This window comes from Oryctolagus cuniculus, chromosome 7 (assembly GCF_051225735.1).
Source record: "Oryctolagus cuniculus isolate XC-2025 breed Fujian yellow rabbit chromosome 7, ASM5122573v1, whole genome shotgun sequence".
NCBI classification, from domain to species: domain Eukaryota; kingdom Metazoa; phylum Chordata; class Mammalia; order Lagomorpha; family Leporidae; genus Oryctolagus; species Oryctolagus cuniculus.
Window position 1 is genome coordinate 139,309,569 of NC_142873.1, and position 19,972 is coordinate 139,329,540.

Below are 19,972 nucleotides of genomic sequence, written 5' to 3' on the forward strand. Positions count from 1 at the left end.
GCCCTGTGCCTGGTACAGAGCTTGGGGCTTGGGTTTAAACTTGGGGGGACTCACCATGGTCTCTGTGCTCCAGGAGATAACGCTGTGAAAAGACACCCCTGAAACAACTGTGAAGAACTCTTCAAGTTGCTTCTGTACTAAGTGCTACCAGCAAGAGGTCTGGGGTTGCAACAGCGCATGGCAGAGGGCTTGGCCCAGTCCAAGAGGTGACTGGTGTGGGTCTGAGGGACAGGAAGGACAAGGGTTTTAGGCAGAGAGAACCAAGAGGTGTTGAGGTGTAGGACTGATGACAGCAGGGTTTTGCTGGAAAGTGCAGAGTCCCTTGTAGACCTTACTTCCCCCCCACTCTTTATTGAAGGTCAATGAGGAGCCATTGAGGGTTTGAGGGAGATGGGAGGTGGGGTGATCTGATAAGATTTCAGTCTTGCAAGGATACACCTAGCTGAAGTGTGAAGAATGGGTTTGCAAAGGCCAGAAAGAGCTTGGAGTGTGTGTGTGTGTGTGTGTGTGTGTGTGTGTGTGTGGTGGGGATGTGACAGAGGTGTCTTGTCAGCATCTATCTGGGCCTCACTCAGACACAGAGGTGGAGAGAGGGAACAGCGGAAGGGGCACAGTAGGTGGAGGACATCGGGAGCCTGTGAGTCCCAAGGAGAGGCTGGACCTGGCCTTTGCCATTGCAGGTCATCAGGGCACACAGGGAGAGGGTGGGGAGACACTGACCCCAAGCCAGAAGAGGAGACAGAAGAAGAGCAAAGGGAAGGAAGGAGAGTGTGAGGGTGTGGTTGCTCAGAGGGTGGTTCCCAGACATCAGCTGCATTGCAGGCTCCTCTCCTCCTCCATACACACCTGTCTCCCAGAATCTCCTGTGAGCATGGTTCCACACCCCTACCCCTACCCCTACTCCGGGAGATAGAGTGCAGTGAGGCCTGGGGTGCTGTGGCTACTCTGGGGGATAGAGCGCAGTGAGGCCTGGGGTGCTGTGGCTACTCTGGGGGATAGAGCGCAGTGAGCCCTGGGGTGCTGTGGCTACTCCGGGGGATACAGTGCAGTGAGGCCTGGGGTGCTGTGGCTACTACGGGGGATACAGTGCAGTGAGGCCTGGGGTGCTGTGGCTGGGGCATTTCTGGGGTGTGGGAGCCTCATCATCGAAGGCAGTGGGCAGGTGGTCAGTTAACACCAAGACAAACACATCCCTTTGGTGGCCTTCCCAGACCTGTGGTTGATCCGCAGGACCCGTGGCAGAGCTGATGGTGGGAGAGCTCCTGGAAAGTAAGGGGATGGAGACAAAGTGTGGACAGCTTGTGTTCGCAGCACATTTGGCTGTGAAGCAGAGGACAGGGCAGAGACTGGAGGCAGGGGGGGAGTAGAGTAGGGAGCTGGTTTCTTAGTAAGGGAGTCTGGAGTGTGGAAGGGGCGGTTCCTCTGTGGGAGGCTGGAGACAGCATGGGGCCAGCTGCGAGGGCTTGGAACTAGGAACACATGGGGATCCCTGTACTTGGAGAGTGGAGGGAGGGACCATGGTGGGAAGCAGGGGGCTGCAGGGAGTTTGAAACGCTCATTCTGGCATTTCATGCCACAAAGGGGAAGTCCACGTTCAGCCTGGTTTGGGTTGCCTTTGAGTTCACAGTCGCTGAGCCTCTACGAGGGCTGACCCCAGGGGAGCAGGTGGAACTTGGGTTAATGAGTCCCTAACACGGTGCTCCCATCCTTCTGTAAGCTTCTAGGAGTTCTTGTGGCCTACACTGAAGTCCGCCCTTTCTCTCTCCCAGGCCAGAACTGCACGTTCCAGCTGCAAGGTCCCAACGGGACGGTGGAGAGCCCAGGATTCCCGTATGGCTACCCCAACTATGCCAACTGCACATGGACCATCACCGCACAGGCCCAGCACAGGATCCAGCTCGTGTTCCAGTCCTTTGCCCTGGAAGAGGACTTCGATGTTCTGTCAGTGTTTGATGGCCCGCCCCAGCCGGAGAACCTGCGGACAAGGTACCCCCTCCCTAGTGCACACCCGGGGCCCCGAGAAGAGAAGCTTGCTTGGGAGGAAGGTTTATGGTCCCCGAGAAGACCACCTTCTTTTAATTTCCCCATTCCTTTTGATGTGCATAAGTATCTAATAAGTAGGATTGATGAGTAGGGCATTTGGGGGAACTAGATGGAAAACCTCCATATGGAAATGCTTGTGTGTTGTGGTGGATTCGTTCTGAGAGGAGGAGCGTGGTGGAGGCAAGAGGTCCGGAGTCACCACACAGACCCTGGGAGTCAGGTGAAAGCGAGCCAGAAGCGAGCAGCCCGCAGATAATTTATTTCAGTTGGTATAACAGCTTATATAGCCAAGGCTGCCAATCTGGTCAAGGGGCGGTCTATGCCCTAACCAATCATAGCCTGTTGCCAGGCAGTATCCGAAGCCATCCCATCATAGCCTGTTGCCAGGCAGGCTCCGTTGCCAGGTAGGTTTCAAAGCCATTCCTGAGTAACTGATGCTCGCTTGCCAGCGACCATCTTGGCATGGCCTTCTCATTCCACCATGTTTCCCCCTTTTCATTTATTTTTGAGCAATGGGAGGCATAATTCTTGGCCATACCATTGTTGACCCCATTTCCTTGTGGTCTCTGTACGCAGCTATGCCTGTCTTAGGTTGTCCCCCAGGGGATCTTACCCGTCGTTGACTAACCAGAGCTCAAAACAGGAGACCACAGGAGTGCTTGCTCAGATGGGGGTAGGAATGAGGAACAGTGGTAATCAGGAATGGCATGACCACACGCAGGCTGTGGGCCGTTCGAGTGGCTGACCAAAGCTAGTGGAGTATAAAACAGTTGTGGATGTGGCTATGGGTAGATTCTCAGGGTAGGATGATAGGGCAGGTGCATCTGCTAACAAGGCAGACTCTCACTCTTGTTCAGCTGGTTCTGGTTGGCTGTCAGTTGCAGGCTTGACGTTTCTGGCTGGTACCCAAATGGGCTGTCCTGCATTCTCTGGAAAGACACAAGCATATCCTCAACCCTTGGTTAGCAGAAGCCTTTCTAAGGGCGTTGGAATCCAGGGCCTGAATTCTGTGTCCACTCCTATATTAACGGCAAACATGCAGGTGGGATGGGGTCTAGCGGCTGCCCTGAGAGCCTGGGGTGCCTGGGGGCTGCCACAAATGTGGGGATCCTCACTGGGTGCAGATGGAATGACCTCACATGAGTTATTGTCTGGAGGTCCTCTAAGTTCATCCCTCGGGTATGTGGGGGATGGTTGACTAGGCATTGCTACATTGTTTGCTGCCTTGTTTGCTACCTTGTTTGCTACATTGTCATTTTCACTGTTGGAGGTCTCTCTCCCTAAGTCATCAACTGTTGTCTGTGAGGCAGACACCTGGAGTGACAGGCTCTTATCACTCACAGATTCACTGTGTTTGGTAATCTGCGTGGGATTCTGAGAGGGGGGTGTTTTTCCCATGTTTGAGTGTTTAAGAGCGGTGCGCCACACCAACTCTAGCCAAAGGAAAGATACCCACAGTACTGCTGCCATAACAAAACAAATTCCTAGCACCTCAGCAGCTAATGGCATTCTGCCGGGGGTTCCCTACGTTAGACAAACAGACAATGGTGCATCAGATCGTACGTATGTCCTCTGCTTAGTGGGGCACTTCCTTGATTAGTTAGGTCAAGGCCATATGCCCACACGGTGTCTCCGGAGCGTCACCTCTCTTGAGTGAGGGAAGATGACTTGGTTCTGAATTCTAGGATGATCAGTCCCTTATGTGAATTCGCCAGGTGAACTGAAAGTAAAAGGAAGAGCCAAGAAGCGGTGTATGCTTCTGGGCGGTGTGTGCCTAACCTGGGGTCACTTAGACCGAGGACAAGGACAAGGAAAGGGGCGTAGGAGGGGGTTCTGTGCTCATCCTCACAGAACCGAACAGCACACAAAACACCGAGGGGCCTACTTGCCGAAATCCAGGGGGGACCTTGCTGAGTCCCACATGCTATCTCTTTCTCAGTCACGTTGGCGCGCCAGATGTTGAGGTTGACTTGTTCTGAGAGGAGGAGCGTGGTGGGGGCAAGAGGCACAGAGTCACCACACAGACCCCAGGAGTCGGGTAAAAGTGGGCCAGAGGTGAGCAGCCCGCAGACTCATTTATTTCAGTTGGTACAACAGCTTATATAGTCAAGACCAGTCAATCTGGTCAAGGGGCGGTCTATGCCCCAACGGATCATAACCTGTTGCCAGGCGGTATCAGAAGCCATCCAATCACAGCCTGTTGCCAGGCAGGCTCCGGTTTTTTTTTTTTTTTTTTTTTTTTTTTTTTTTTTTACAGGCAGAGTGGACAGGGGGAGAGAGAGAGAGAGAGAGAGAGAGAGAGAGAGAGAGAGAAAGGTCTTCCTTTTGCTGTTGGTTCACCCTCCAATGGCCGCCGCGGCCGGCGCGCTGCGGCGGGCGCACTGCGCTGATCCAAAGGCAGGAGCCAGGTGCTTCTCCTGGTCTCCCATGGGGTGCAGGGCCCAAGCACTTGGGCCAACCTCCACTGCACTCCCGGGCCACAGCAGAGAGCTGGCCTGGAAGAGGGGCAACCGGTACAGAATCTGGTGCCCTGACCGGGACTAGAACCCGGTGTGCCGGCGCCGCAAGGCAGAGGATTAGCCTAGTGAGCCGCGGCGCCGGCCATCAGATGGGTTTCAAAGCCATTCCTGAGTAACTGATGCTCACTTGCCAGCGGCCATCTTGGCATGGCCTTCTCATTCCACCATACTCATGTCTTTCTATTGATCCTGCATGCCGGGGTGTGTACATGTGTCTGTCTGTTGGTGTGTATTTGCACATGCAGCCATAGTCATTTTTCTCCTTGAACCCAGCAGATCAGAGGTTGAAGGATGGTGGTGATCAGAACGCATATGCCTTGCAACGTGGATTTTAAACTGTCTTTACTCTGCTGGGATTTGCCTGGCACTTGGGTGGCCTTTCACCATGGCTGTAGAATCTGGAGTTTGGGGAAGTTCCCATGCTCCCAAACCTGTACCCCGGAGTGTCCCCCAAGGGGGAGTGTCCACATGTGAGGAAGAAGACAGGAAGGCTTGCTTCACGTTTCTGGGTTATGGGGCAAAGAGTGAAGGCCACAATATCATAGCTCCTTGGGTTTTGATGACTCTGAGGCCTGCATCCGCCCACACAAGCCTTGTTCCTGTCCCTGTCCCCTCCGCCCAGGCTTCTGGGTGCCTCAGGAAGCCAAAGGGTTAATGGTGTGGCCAAGCTCCAGGGAGTCCCAGTGCTAATTGCTTCTGAAGATCTGGTACACTCTGAGCATCCCCTGCCTGGTGCTTAACCTCAAGGCTTTGTTTAAGAAGCACTGGTGCTCTCTGCTTCCCAGTTCCTGGAGCAGGGTCACCCCATGTTTATAGGAGCCCAGGGTTCCTAGGCCATGTCTCTTTTCTCTCCCCTCTACCTGTCCTCTGCAGGCAATGAAGTCTGGGAAAGCTGCAACCCCTAGGCCATGTCAGGACTTGGTGTCCAAGGAACCAGGAAATCTTTGGAGGGCTTTGAGCCAGGGAGACCCATTCTTTGATCTACCTTTGACTGCCATGGGGAGAGCAGAGTGACAGGGGTGAGGCAGGAGCTGGTCAGCCAGAGGCTGCTGTGATGGGGAGGAACGGTCAGGCTGGGCCCTCTTCCAAACCCAGCGTGGACAGGATTTGCTGCTGGATTGGGGATGAGGTATGAGACTCAGAAGAAGGGCTAGGATGATTCCATTCTTTTTGGCCAGCATGCGTGGCAGCAAGAGGTAGCTGTCTCCTGACATGGGGACGGCTTCGAGGCCCACAGCCCTCTGAATCCATGGGAGCTGTGGCAAAAATGTCAGGAGAAAAAAAAATGCCTCTGTGCTTGCTGTTTTCCATCATTGTTCCCTAAACAATAGCCACACAGTGTACTGACTATTTTTGCATAGCTCTTCCCTTGCATTAGGTATGATAAGTTATCCAGAGATGGTTTAAAGGGTATGGGAGGATGTATGTAGGTTGCTATTTTTTTTTTCCTGCAAAAAGCCGTATTTCCGTTTGGTCCATTGGCTCTGGGGTGGTTACAAAGCTGCAAAATGGCTGGAAAGGGAGGCCTGTGGAGAAGCCATTATACAGGAGCTGCTGAGGCGCCTCTAGGCTCTGAGGGTGAAGCGCCTAGGCATCCTGGAGGGGGAGCTTTTCTGAGAGATGCTGGGGTTGGTACGTGATCGCCCATCTGCTTGACGAATCTCACTTCCTTATCTTCTGGGAAGTGGCTTCCCAGGACATCACAGATATGGGGGCTGGTGAGGGCAGAACTGAAGGCATGGCAATCCAATGGCCTGGCTCAGCTTCTCCAGGGCCAAGGTGGCTCCTGTGGCATCTGGGGCTCATCCTGGGTGTCTAGAGTAGGCTCCTGGGTGGCCTGGAAAAGGGCATGACCCCAGGTGTAGGTTTTGCATGTGAAAGAGGTGCTGGGCAGCTTTGTGCTTCTCAGCCAGTGAGCAGAAGAAGCAGCCTGACCCTTCCCACCCTTGTGGTTGGGTGGAAATAGAAGCCCAGAGAGAGGAAGGTGTAGGAGGCCTGAGGATGCAAATGGACCAGGTGCTGGACAGCAGCCTTTTCCCCGGAGGAATAATTTTGGCCAACGTGGGAGCCCATGTTTGGATGGAAACAGGGAAAAACACACAAAAGTATTGGCTGGTCCTGGAAGCAGAAGATGGCTGGGAAGTGGCCCTGGAGGTTGTGAATGCAGAGGAGACTGTGGGGTGGTGGATGCTGGAAGAGGGGGAGTCCCCGCTCTGTTTCGACAAACACAGCTGAAGCCAGGGACAGGTCTGCAGGCCCCGGGGCATGCTGCCCGTGAGAAGGCTGCATGCAAACGCAGCGCCGCTGTACATGGGAGACTTGAGCATCATTGGACGTTGGTGCCCACTGGGGGGTCCTGGCACTGATCCCCTGTGGATACCGAGGGAGGACTGCTTTTCCAAGAGGAGTGGTTTTTTTTTGGGGGGGGGGGGGAGGAAGTGAAGGCTTTAGTTTTGCAGTCTACAGTGTGAGGTGCCTCGTGGATACCCAGACGGAGCTGTGAACACGCACGGAGGATGTGAGTTTAGCATTCAAGGACATGGAGCTGGAGACGTAAACTTGGGATACCGGGACCACGTGGTGCTTAAAAGCCGTGAGACTGGGTGAGTTCCAGGGGAGCTGGTCCTGGCCTTCAGACTTTGAAGCTCAGGTGACACCACCCTTGGGGCACCTGCAAAGACTTTGGGTGAATGTCTAGTAAAAGTTGGGTGGGGCCAGCCAGGCACTTGGCTGAGGTGTGGCCGCAGGCAGCCAGATTTACAATTCTGTGCCCTGGCGTTCTTCAGGCTTCCCTGGATCTCCAGGCTGGGACCTACAGGGTGTGGTCGAGCCTGTGTTTCTGATGCTTAGTTTTTTTGGATTCTGAGGGAAAGAAGACTCACCAGAGTGGGAGCTGCTTTGGCCCATGTTCCAAGGTATGGAGGGCTGGGCTTTCCATTATCTAGGGAAATAAGTGGTCCTGGCCAGGGCAGCTGCCAGTCATCCTAGGAGGCACACAGGAACCTGATGGGTTCCCAGCTGCAGCACAGCAGTCTGGCCTCCAGCTCTGTGGGAGGAGGCGGCACTGGGTGTGGTGCCTTCGGTTGGGTGCCCCTGCTTGGGCTCCTCGTCTCTGTCTTCCTGGTCTGCTCATTTCACAAGTAGCCAAGGGCTGCAGCCTCAGCCCGGGGAAGGGCTGGAAGGATCTCATGCCTCTTAGCACACATGGAACCAGAGGAGCTCGCTCACACTAGAAAGGGAACTGACCCCAGAGGCCATCTGGTGACATTGGAACGTGATGTCCTCGGAGGTATTGAAGTAGGTATGGAAGAGGGGCCCCAAGGATGTGTTTGGTGGGGACCTTGAGTCTTTGTGAACTGTTTTCATGTTCTTCCAAGATTGTTAGTATACACAGGTTTTCTTCAAATGCCCATAACAGCTGGGGATTGGCCAGGCTGAAACAAGGAGCCCAAACTCAATCTGTGTCTCCCATGTGAGTGGCAGGGACTCAAGTCCTGGAGCCGCCATTACTGCATCCCAGGGTACAAATTAGCAGGAAGCTGGATTCAGAAGCAGAGTAGGGACTCAAATCAAGACACTCAGTTATGGGAGGTGGGCGTCTCAGTTATGGGAGGTGGGCGTCTCAGTTATGGGAGGTGGGCATCTCAGTTATGGGAGGCAGGCGTCTCAGTTATGGGAGGCAGGCGTCTCAGTTTTGGGAGGTGGGTGTCTCAGTTATAGGAAATGAGTGTCTCAGTTATGGGAGGTAGGTGTCCCAAGTGCTTCTTCATTGCTGCCAGGTTTTCTTCTGTGTGTTTGTCTAGGAAATCACGTCTTGTCTTGAGGTTTTCAAGTGTGTTAGCCTAGGACTCTGTAACTTTCCCACTCCATCTTCCGACCCCCGCAGTAGGGGTACTACGTCCCACTTCTGGCATCTGCCCTGGTGCATTTGCACTCTCTCTCTCTCTTTTTTTTTTTTTTTTTTTTTACTTGTTGAGTCCTGCCAGAAGTTTGCCTGTTTTATTGGTCTTTTTAAGGTTCCAATGCGAGGGCTATCAATTTTATTCTTTCTCTGTTATCTAACCTATTGATTTCTGCTTTTATCTGTATCCATTCTTTTCCCCCCACTTACCTTAGGTTGATGTTGCTCTTTTGCTGATTTTGTGAATTGAATCAGTTCCATTATTTCTTGTTTGATAATAAAAACATTAAGAGACATTTTCCCCTAAGTACAACTTTGACCATTTCCCATAAATTTTGATGGGTAGTTGTTAGTTTAGAGAGAGTTCCTAATTGCAGTTTTGTTTTTTCTTTGGCTCTAGGGCTTTTTCCTCAAAATTTCAAATAATATTTGTTTGTACTTAAGAAATTATTATCCCATTTTATTGCATTATGATCAGATTATGATTTCTGCTTTGGAGAATTTGTTGACATTTTCCCTCTGCATGAGATCAATTTTTATAAACGTTCTATAAGTATTTGAAAAGAACAGATATTCTGTCATCGAAGGGTGAAAAAATCCCATTATTCATATAAGTGAATTTTTTCTAATTTCTTATTTATTGCCTAATTAATATTTTTCAAGAAAGAGTGTTTTGGTCTCACATTTTCACTGTGGCTTTTGCTAGTTCTCCTTTTATTTCTGTTTTAATTTTGTGTATTTGTTGCTGTATGCTTCAGCATGCAATATTCTTCAACATTTTTAAACATTAAATCTTCAAAAGGAATGTTATGCTTTTCTAATATAAATTATTTTTATCTCCCACATTTTTAGGGGCCCTTAAATTCTGCTTTGGCACCAATATTGCCACTGTCTTCTCTTTTTAGGTCTGCATTTATTGGGTCCGTCTTTGTTAGTCCCTCATTTTTGATACATCTACATGATTGTATCTATGTAATCATTTTAGGGGGATTTCTTAGTAAAGCATTTCCTTGGTTATTTTTATTAAGTCCTGGTGGTCTGTATTCTTTAATAAGAGAGTTTAGTCCACTCTCATTTTTTGGTGATAACTAGTATGTCTGCTCCTCTTTGGTATTTAATGCTTTCTATTTCTTTTTAAGATTGATTTATTTATTCTTTTGAAAGCCAGGGTGACAGAGAGAGGGAGAGAAAGGGAGTGGGAGAGGAAGAGAGAGAGAGAGAGAGAGAGATCTTCCATGTGTGGTTTCACTTCCCAAATGGCCACAAGTGAGGTCTGGGCTAGGCAGAAGCCAGGAGCCAGGAACTCTATCCTGGACTCCCATATTGGTGACAGGGACCCAAGCACTTGGGTCATCTGCTGCCTTTTGAGACATCATCAGGGAGCTGGATGGGAAGTGGAGCAGCTGGGACTCAAACTGGCACCAATGTGGGAAGTTGACACTACAGCAGTGGCTTTTTCCACTACACCACAGCACCGGCCCCCATCTGCTGCCTTTCAAGACATTATCAGGGGCCGGCGCTGTGGCTCAGTAGGCTAATCCTCCGCCTTGCGGCGCCGGCACACCGGGTTCTAGTCCCGGTCGGGGCGCCGGATTCTGTCCCAGTTGCCCCTCTTCCAGGCCAGCTCTCTGCTGTGGCCTGGGAGTGCAGTGGAGGTTGGCCCAAGTCCTTGGGCCCTGCACCCCACGGGAGACCAGGATAAGTACGTGGCTCCTGCCATCGGATCAGCACGGTGCGCTGGCCATAGCGCACCGGCCGCGGCGGCCATTGGAGGGTGAACCAACGGCAAAGGAAGACCTTTCTCTCTGCTCTCTCTCTCACTGTCGTCTCTGCCTGTCCAAAAAAAGATATCATCAGGGAGCTGGATAGGAAGCTGAGCAGCTGGACTTGAGCAGGAGCTTGGAGATGTGGGATTCTGGTATTACAGTCGGCAGCTCAACCTGCTGTGCCACAACACTGGCTCCAGTGCTTTCTGTTTTTAAGCCTCTTTACTGTCACTTCTTTTTCTGTCTACAAATGCATGTTTGCTTTGCTTCCTCTCTGATTTTTGTTCTACTCCTGGTAAAATTTCCTTCTTTAGAGCACATTTTAAGCTGTTCCTCTCTGTCAACATCCCGCCTGGCTAACCTTTTCCCTAATCAGGTCTGGTTGGCTCTGCATCTTGGAAACCTTCCTCAGTTTTTTTTTTTTTTTTTTTTTTTTTTTTTTTTTTTTTGACAGGCAGAGTGGACAGTGAGAGAGAGAGACAGAGAGAAAGGTCTTCCTTTGCCATTGGTTCACCCCCTACCAAATGGCCGCCGCGGCTGGCGCGCTGCGGCCGGCGCACCACGCTGATCTGAAGGTAGGAGCCAGGTGCTTCTCCTGGTCTCCCATGGGGGCAGGGCCCAAGCACTTGGGCCATCCTCCACTGCACTCCTGGGCCATAGCAAAGAGCTGGTCTGGAAGAAGGGCAACTGGGACAGAATCCGGTGCCCTGACCAGGACTAGAACCTGGTGTGCCGGCGCCGCTAGGCGGAGGATTAGCCTATTGAGCCATGGCGCCAGCCCCTTCCTCAGTTTTGGTAGAAAGTGGCAGCTGTCTGGTTTTCCCAGCCACCAATGCAGGTATTCCATCTATTCTCGGACCTCAGATAACTTCCTTGAGAGTTCCTGGGCGTTTAACATGGCATCCTGGCTCTGCATCTTGAACTGGGAATTCCTCTCATAAACGTTGTTAATCTTGCTCATGCCAGTGTGACTCAAATTGGGTTTTTAATTTTTATGTTTATCTTTGGACAGGTTGTTGCTAATTCATGGAAATTCAGTGATATCCATACATAGGTCTTATAGGCGGGACCTTGCTGAGTTCAAATAGTTTTGTTGCTATCTGTGAATCAAAACATTTTGTTTCTCCCTTCCCAATCTGGATGCCTTTTATTTCTTTTCTTGCTTGATTGCATTGGCTAGAAGTGCCAGTGTAATGCTGAAAGGACGGGATGAGTATGGACATCCTGATCTGATGGGGATGGGGGAAGCCACTGTTCAGTATGATGTTCACAGTAGGTGCTCTGTAGACACCTTTTTTTTTTTTTTTAAAGATTTATCTATTTATTTGAAAGGCAGAGTGATAGAAGGAGAGGGAGAAAGATTTCTGTCCACTGGTTCACTCCTCAAATGGCTGTAATGGCTGGAGCTGGTCCAGACCAAAGCCAGAAGCCAGGGTGGCAGGGACCCAACTACTGAAGTCATCATCTGCTGCTTTCCCAGTTGCATTAGCAGGAAGGGGGTCTGAAGCAGAGCAGCTGGGACTTGAACTGCCTCTGGGATATGGGGTGCTGGGATTGTAAGTGGTGGCCTCTTCTGCTGCGCCCGGGCACCGACCCTGTCTGCAGAGGATTCGGCACGATCTGGCTGCAATGTGGAAATACTCTGGGATAGGGGTCAGACTGGCGACTGTGGTGGCCTGCATGGGAACGATGAGCAGAGAAGGTGATGTGGATTTGGATGCTGTTGGGAAGGAGTTGTCCTGAGAGTTGTTGGTGGATTTATAGGGACTCTGCAGTGGGAACAAGAGAAAGAAAGGAGTGGGGGATGACCCTGCAGTATCTGGCTTGGAAACAGAAAGCAAACCAGATGGGCCTGCAATGGATTCCAGTCTCCACTCGTCTGATAGAGCAGGGGACTCCCTGCACGCAGGGTTGTCCTGGGATGCTCAGGTGCTGCAGGTGCAGACCAGGATCTACAGCTCACTGGGCTCTGCGGCTCTGCGTTGATGAACACCACGACCTCATACAAGGCCTGGCTTCTCTGAGCCTCCTTCATGAAGTGGGTGTGGGGGACCCGCCTTCCATGGCTGTTGTCTTGGAAGGGAGCCCCCCTGCTGCAGATCCTTAAGCAGTCTGTAAACACGGTTGGCATCTGCGTCCTTTCCTGTTCTTTGGGCTTAGTAACTTAGACCTGTCTCGGGGGCTTTGCTGCCTGTCCTGACTTCATCCCAGCCTACCCATTGGACTTTTTAGATTGGGGGAATGGCTGATGTGGAGGAAAGATGCTGAAAAAGGCATTGGGCTGAGGGAGTGCCCATTGTGTATGTGCTATGTTATGTGTCTGTGTGTAGTGTGCATGCATGCAATGTATCGTGTGTCCATATGCATGTCATATATTGGGTACGTGCACATATTATATCATGGACATCATGTGACATGTATGTGAGTAATGCAGCATTTGTAATTACATAATGTCGCTCCCCGTCTTCGTGGAGGAACGACACAGGACCCTGCGCTGTTCTTTTGTCTGCTCGGCCCTCCCCGGGTTTGCTGCTGGTTCTTCCCGGGTTGGCTACCGACCCTTCCACCTCCGTGGAAGGGCGGTTCCCCCTGGCCACTTTCCCCACTTCCGCGGGGGAGCAGCACACCGCCGGCCGGCTCTCTCGGGGGCTGCACAGGTGTTCCTTCAGATAGATGTTCCTCTTAGATGTTCCTGGTGCATGTTGTCTCTCTCCTCCTTTATAGTCCTCTTCCACCAATCCCAACTCTGCTACCCACACGCCGAGTACGCTGCTCTCCTCCAATCAGGAGCAGGTCCTACAGTTTATTGGTTGAACTGGAGGCAGCTGTGTAGAAGCTGTTACCTCCTCTCCCAGCTCCATATTGTGGGAGAGCAGATGCATAGAATAAGTCTTAATTCCAGTAACTTAGTCTAGTCCGAGTTGCTCCCCACAACATAATGTGTATGTGTGTTATGTATTGTGTATGCATGCAATGCGTATGCATATTATGCGTCATATCTTTGCTGATCCCATAGTAATCCTCTCTCCCACCCCATTCCCAATGCAGACAGTGTGGAGAGGGGCAGACAGCAGGTCTCTCTCTACTTGCCCCACCTGGGGGCTTGCTGTGTTTATTGTCTGAAGCTTGATGGGCACAAGTCTTGCAGTGCGTGGCATTGCTGCCTTTTGAATGCAGCTCCCTGTTCTCTCCTTCCACCCCTTTCGTATTATGGATATGCGCCAACAAAAGGCTGAAGGGTCCCCTTCCCACCCAAGGCCCCAGGTCCCTTTAAAATCAGCTTTATCCACCTTGTCCTGGGTTTTGCCATGGCAGTGAGCTTCCCTCATGGTAGATTCCGGTTCCTTGAGCCTGAGAGCCATGCCTTCTACCACATTTTTGCTGAGGGAGAGCCCAGCAGTGAAACATGCCCTAGTCTTATGAGTGATTGATGTGAGCCTGAGTTCCAGCTCCTCCCTCACTGTGTGGCACTGGCAAACTGGACCCTTACCCTTAGTATCCTTATCTATGAAGTAGGTATATCAAGATATGCCACCCAGGTTGGTCAGTGAGGATTAAATCAAATGAGGTACATAAACTACTTTGGATTGTGACACAAAAGGATTGCTTGTATACATGTCGAAAAATGAGAAAACACCATTAAACAAAAAGATGAAGCAATTCAATAAATGTTTTTTTAGGTCTCAACCGAAGGCAGTTTGCCCCACCCTGACCCCAGCTTCCTCCCAGGCCACTTGGCAATGTCTGGAGACATTTTGATTGCCACAGCAAAAAGCGTGCTCCTGGCATCTAGCAGGTCAAGGCCAGGAATGTTGCTGAACATCTGTCAAAGCACAGGACGGCTGCTCTCAACAGAGAATCACCTGGCTCCAAATGCCAGTGGTGCCGAGGCTGAGAGGCCCAGAGGCACCAGATAGTGAGTTACGGCCCTTTGGCACCAGATAGACTTGGGTCTGAGCCTCTTGCTATGCCAGTGACCTGAGGGCAAGTGAGTCAGCCCAGCTGAGCCTCGGTTTGCTCCTCTCCGCTATGCTGCGACAGCTGCACCTGGCTTTGCTCAGGAGACGGTGCCAGCGGGCACCTTGCACATAGCTGGTTCCATGTGCAGACGCCATGCCTCTCCCAGCCATTCCCTTTCTCCACCAGGAGCTCCGAGCCATCTCCCCGAAAACATCTCACATTTCATCTGGAGCTATTCACATGCAGCAGCAGCCTGGGGTGCCAGAAGGCAGCTTCTGGCTGCTCGAAATTAAATTTACAATGGAAGCTGATCAGAGCCTTCTCATAATGGGTCAGGGTGGGAAACTGGAGTCGGAGCCCATCCTGAGGCCGGGGAGGCTGTAGGAGTTTGGAAATTAGCGAGAGAAGAACAAAGAGCCTTCCAGAGAATGCAGTGTCAGCCCTGGCTGGATGAATTATTGAAACAATTCCCATGTCTCTGCTCCTGCACAATTAGGGTTGCCTCTCCGTGCTGGCACACAGCCCCATGGCTTTGCAGTTGCACGTGGAATGAAGTTTTGCAGTAGGACACAAACGGACATCATCCATGGAGTCGCTGGTAATCAGTGGCCTCCCTCTGTAGGGTAGGGCTTATAGGGAGCTGGTGGCCACTGCATCAGTTAAGCACTGGGAAGCCACCCTCAGTGCAGACATCTGGGCTCGAGTGAGGGGTCGTGCCACAGCTTGACCCCCCACCCCCGCACTTACTGGCAATGCGCATTCTGTCTTGATCCCAAGGTGGATGCAGTTGGAGATCTCTGGTGTGAGTTCCAGATGTCACTTGACTGCTATCGGACATCTGTTTGGAAGCTGTAAAACCCCACATGTTTGCCAGGTTTATTGTCTTCTTATAAATAAATGTCACAGCAGAGGCCCTCAAAGGACTTGTCTGTTGGATTAAAAAATGTGCCTTGCATATCAGTAGGGTGTCCTGGGAGGGTCCTCTCCCCGGAGTCCTTCTGGAGGGTGCTCTAGTGGGTAGGGGGTGGTTGGTTGTGGGGGGAGGATCCAATGGGATGAAGGAAAAAGCTTTGTTTAGGATGGGACCAGTGAGGGTGCTGAACAGGGGACAGAAGAAACGAACACAGAATGCCTGCTGTGTGCCAGCCAACATGCTAGACCTATTTGTTCACTTACAACACGTTTATGGAAAGTCTACAGGAACACCAAGTGTTGGAGGTGCAGTGGTTCACAAGGCAGCTCCGGCCTGCAAGGACCTTGCTCTATCACGAGGAAGGCAGAAAACTGAGCAGCAGGGGGTCCAGGATGCTACAGGGATGGGGAGCCTGACCGGGTCTTGGAGGATGCTCATCTGCAAGCTTGGGGACCCTCGCTTCCTCTGCCCCTTGGCTCAGTTCTCTCTTCACATCACGACCCAGTGGTCGCTTCCTCACCCAGGCGTGTGACATCCCTACTGCCCATCCTGGTCAACCCTTTCTGCGGTACTTGCTCAGATCACTGTGCAGCCATGCTGCATAATTTTTCGTGTGTGTGTGTGTGAGAGAGAGAGAGAGAGAGAGAAGAGAGGAGAGAGGAGAGAGGAGAGAGGAGAGGCAACTTCTTTGATTTATCCCATTTTCACAAGACTGTAAGCTCCACAATTAGCCACTTTCATTACATTCTGTTGTAGTTCCAAGACCCCACACAGTGCCTGGCATATAGAAAATGCTCAACAAGTATTTCTGAAGTGAATGAGTGGATGCTGTCTGGAGGAAGGGCTCCCTGACAGAGATGGAGGGAGGAGATGGGGAGGGTCTTTTAAGCCAAGAGAAAAATGTGCGTAGGTCCAGGCCAGGGTGAGGGGAGACAAGGCACAGACTGTCACCAGTTTTGTTCGTCATGGCTGCAGTGTCAGGGAGAGCGAGAATGGCTGTGGCCAGATCGTCAGGGGCCTGTGTACTTTGCTGGGAAGCTTAACACATGTCCCTAGGGAAGTGGGGACGCAGGGAAATGTTCTAAACAGGCATTAGAAACACAAGCCAATAATTCAGAAACCATCCGCACCACCCCCACCGCCAGCACCCAGAGGCGGGCAGGAGCCATTCTGCTTGTAGGGGTGAAGTAAGCAGCCAAGCCCTCTGAGCTGCCCAGTGGCTACAGGAGGAGTGGACGGGAGAAGCCCAGAGCCAGAAGCCAGGCTTTCCTCTGACCTGAGATGCTGTGTCCCTTTGCACGCACTCCATAGCCTTTAAAAAAACTATTTCATTTCCTTTTTAAGCAGTTTCTCCAAAAAAAGTGAAAGCATCAGGTGTGCACTGTTTACAAAGTCAAGCAGTGCAGCACAGAGAGTGAAGTCCCAGTGCCTCCTTCCCCAGGCGCTCGTCCCGGCCATGTTCCCTGGGGGTACGCGCTGTTAACAGTTTGGTGTGTGGCCAATTTATTTTTAAATAAAGATTCATTAAACTGCCCATGAGGCTTATTGGGACATCCATCAGCCCTTTAAAAATTGTTCTGATGAATTAAGTGTAAACTAATTAGAAACATGGATTCAATTACCCTTGAAACACACAAGGGTTTAATAATTAATAGGAAGAGGGCTTGAGGCCAAAGGCATTATGGATTTTATCAAACCCCTAATATCTGAAAAGTAAATATGTTTGATTCACCCTAAATGCTGGCAAATTTGCATCCCGCAGCAAACCTGTTGGTGGGAGCCATGTGTTTAATTGGGGAAGTTATTCTGTGATGAATGAGTCAGCAGAAGTCAGGTGGAGAGGCCAGAGCCCACTGGGAGTTGCCGGTCAGAGCTGCCTGGGACAGCAGTCCTGGCTGACTGTACTCAGTGTTCTATGCAGTCCTTGAACAGACAGTCCTGAGGGGGATGGATACTGCTGAGGTCCCCGGTGTGACCACCAACCCCGGCTTTGGGCCCCGAGCATCTAGGGCTCAGAGTTGGGCCAAGGAAATGCTGTAGGACTTTTGGAGGAAAATACTCAGTTTATCGCCTTGAACTATGAACTATATGAACTGTGATGATGTAGATGGCTGTAGGGAGGGTCCAGGGGTGGAATCCTATTTACCTGCTGTGTGCAAGATGCTGGATGTGCTCAAATGCACGCATCTCAACTTTTTTGTGCCCCTCTCTCCAATTTATCTTTTGGTTCCATTTCCCATTAACTTTCTTGTGTCCTTGAACCTTATCTCACTTCATCTTTGCAGGCTTCTGACGCCTAAGAATCGGTGTCTCAGAGGCGACATGCCTCGGGAAGCCGTTCCCAGACTTGTAGCTCTCTGACACCCAAGTTCACATCAGGGCCAAAGTGGGCTTTGAAATGGGAGGCATGGAGGTCCTCCAGGACTGGGGCTCTGGAAACCAATGGCAGTGACCCTTGGGGCAAGCAGCCACGTGCGCATCGCCCAGTGCCAAAGGGAAGATCTGGGCAGCAGTGGGAAGAGGGTTTGGCAGCAGGTGGTGCACAAAGCCAGGTGGGCCGCAGTGTCAGAGTCCTGGGCAATCACTCCGTGCACAGCAGAACCCTGCGGCTCAAGGTCAAAATCATTTTTTGTGACAAAGTCTCACCTTGCATATTTGCCAAGTCTGCCGTGTAATAGCGGCCAAAATTGAAGGCCCTGCAGAGACTGAGGCTTGAGCCAAAAGGCTGTGCTGGCTACTGCCTCTCCTCACCCTCGGTCCTGCCCGCCGTGCCCTGAGATGTGGGTCCAAGAGTCAACAGGACCCCAGAATGGAGCTGGCCACCCCTTGACTGTCATCTGCCTCTTGGTTGCAAGTGGCTGCCGACAGGGCTGTTGCCAAGATGCGAACGTGGCCCTTCTTCATCCTCGATTCTTAGTCCCCAAGTCTATGGGTGCAGGCATTCTCGTCCTCCTTCTGATAGCAGAAATGGGACACAAATCACCACCTCCCAGATACAGTTTCCCATTCTGCTGGAATTAAAACAAATATAAAAACAAACCTATGTGTCGGTTTTTAAGGGGACAAACAGCTGAATTGTTGAACCAGCAGGTGAGTCTGAACTGCCACCAAGTGCAGTGTGGCACCCAGCGCCAGGACTGGGGTGGGTTCCATCCCACCCCGGCCATTGGTTTGCTTGCATCTTTACCCAGTCCTGTCCCTGCTCAGGGCCCGCTCTGTTTTCCTAACTTACAACATGCAGACTGAAGTCTAGAGGAAATCCAGCATTCCCTCCAGCTCTGAAATTGCCTTCCACTGATGCTGGGGATGCACGTAGGACTCAGAGATAACCCGGATCTTGTGAGATTATTTCTGCCCTAGCCGGGTATTGCTCTTGGCTCTTTTAACAAGTCCAGCATTTGTCTTTGGCATAAGGGTTTTTTTCCAATCTGTGTTAAGCAGTGTGGCAGAGAAGGCCGACTGTCTACCAGAGGCCCTGTGCCTCTTCCCATGGCAGGGAGCTGCCAGCAGAAAGCAGTGCGCAGCCAGGGCTGATGTGTCCCAGCCCCCGTGCATCTAGGTGGGGCCATGGGACTCAGTGGTGAGCACACAGAGCACAGGAGTGATGTGCGTGCCTTGCAGGCCTGCCCCACAGACGCTCCCTGCAACCCTCTACTCTCTCGTTCCCTGGGCACAGGAGCTGGAGGAAGCCTGGGTGACTCACATAGAATAGAAGCTGCCCTTCCCAGATGCATTTTACCCAAGTAAATAAGCTTGTAAGTAAATTTAGATTTCTGCGAGTCTAGGACTAATTATTACTGCGACTAGCATTCCCTTTGTCATTGAAGGCTCTGAGTCTTGGCATTTAAGAACTTATTTTAGAGCCCAGAGGTAGGCAAGGATTCAGCCCAGCAGAGGCCATTTGTTTTCTGGAACTGCTTGCCTCTGGGCAGATACAGTTTCTGGATGGTCGGGCCACCAGTTAGGCCACTGGACCACAAGATGTGATCATCTTAAAGCAATTGCTGGTGCTACTGACTTTGGGTGGATTCTCGGCCCCCAGCTGTGACTCTTATTGTAGTCACTGCCTCCCGCCCCATCCCTTGCAGCCCTGGCAGAGCACCCACTGGGTGTGTGATTAAGAGAGAGGGTTTATCTGGGTCCATGTCCTTGCACAGCCTCCTACTTGCTGTGTGACTTTGAGAAAGCCACTCCTTGCTGAGTCTCTGTTTCCAAACCACAGAACCGGGATTCCAGTAGAATCTACATCATGGAGCGGTTTTAAAGAGTTGCCTACCCGAACAAGTGTAAAATACAGTGCTGGACACATGGCAGGAGCCCACCCAGCAAGGGCTGGTCTTGTTATTTTCCAGTCCACAAGTTCATCACTTCCAGCAGCCTCCCCTGCCACCATGGGTGAAGTTCCACATCACCATCGTCTTCTACCTCGATGATCACAATAGCCTTCCACCTGGTCTCCCTGCTGTTGCTTTGCTCCCTTCAGTCCATCTGTAATACCAGCCTTAGGGAACTCTTCTATAAAAAAGAGAAAAATAAAAAAGAGTAAAGATCTATTAATTAAAACAAATAAAATCGATTTAGCTTTACAGAAGAGTTGTGAAGTCAGTGTGGGGAGTTCTCGTGTACCCCCACACCATTTCCCGTCTTCAGCATCTCACATTCGTATGGTATATTTGTTGCCGTCCATCAACCCATACTGATCTGATGTAAGATTATTTACGGCATTCAGATCCCCTCCGTTTTTATGGGGTTTCCTTTTCAGTTCCCGAACCCTGTCCAGCATTCCATGTTACATCTGTCAGGTTGTCTTGTGGCTGTGACGGTTTCCCAGGCTTTCCTCTATAGAGCGTTCTTCAGTTGGGATATTTCT

General features: G+C 51.3%; 1 protein-coding gene across 7 annotated transcripts in view; it reads left to right on the plus strand.

Annotated features, from left to right (window-relative positions):
* Nucleotides 1–19,972, plus strand: part of CSMD2 (CUB and Sushi multiple domains 2) — a 624,779-nt gene that overhangs the window by 60,143 nt on the left and 544,664 nt on the right. For all 7 annotated transcript variants that reach the window (XM_051832052.3, XM_051832047.3, XM_051832045.3 and 4 more), the window contains exon 2: nucleotides 1,770–1,986. In XM_051832052.3, the coding sequence (XP_051688012.3) occupies nucleotides 1,770–1,986 (217 nt within the window). The remainder of the gene's footprint in view (nucleotides 1–1,769; nucleotides 1,987–19,972) is intronic.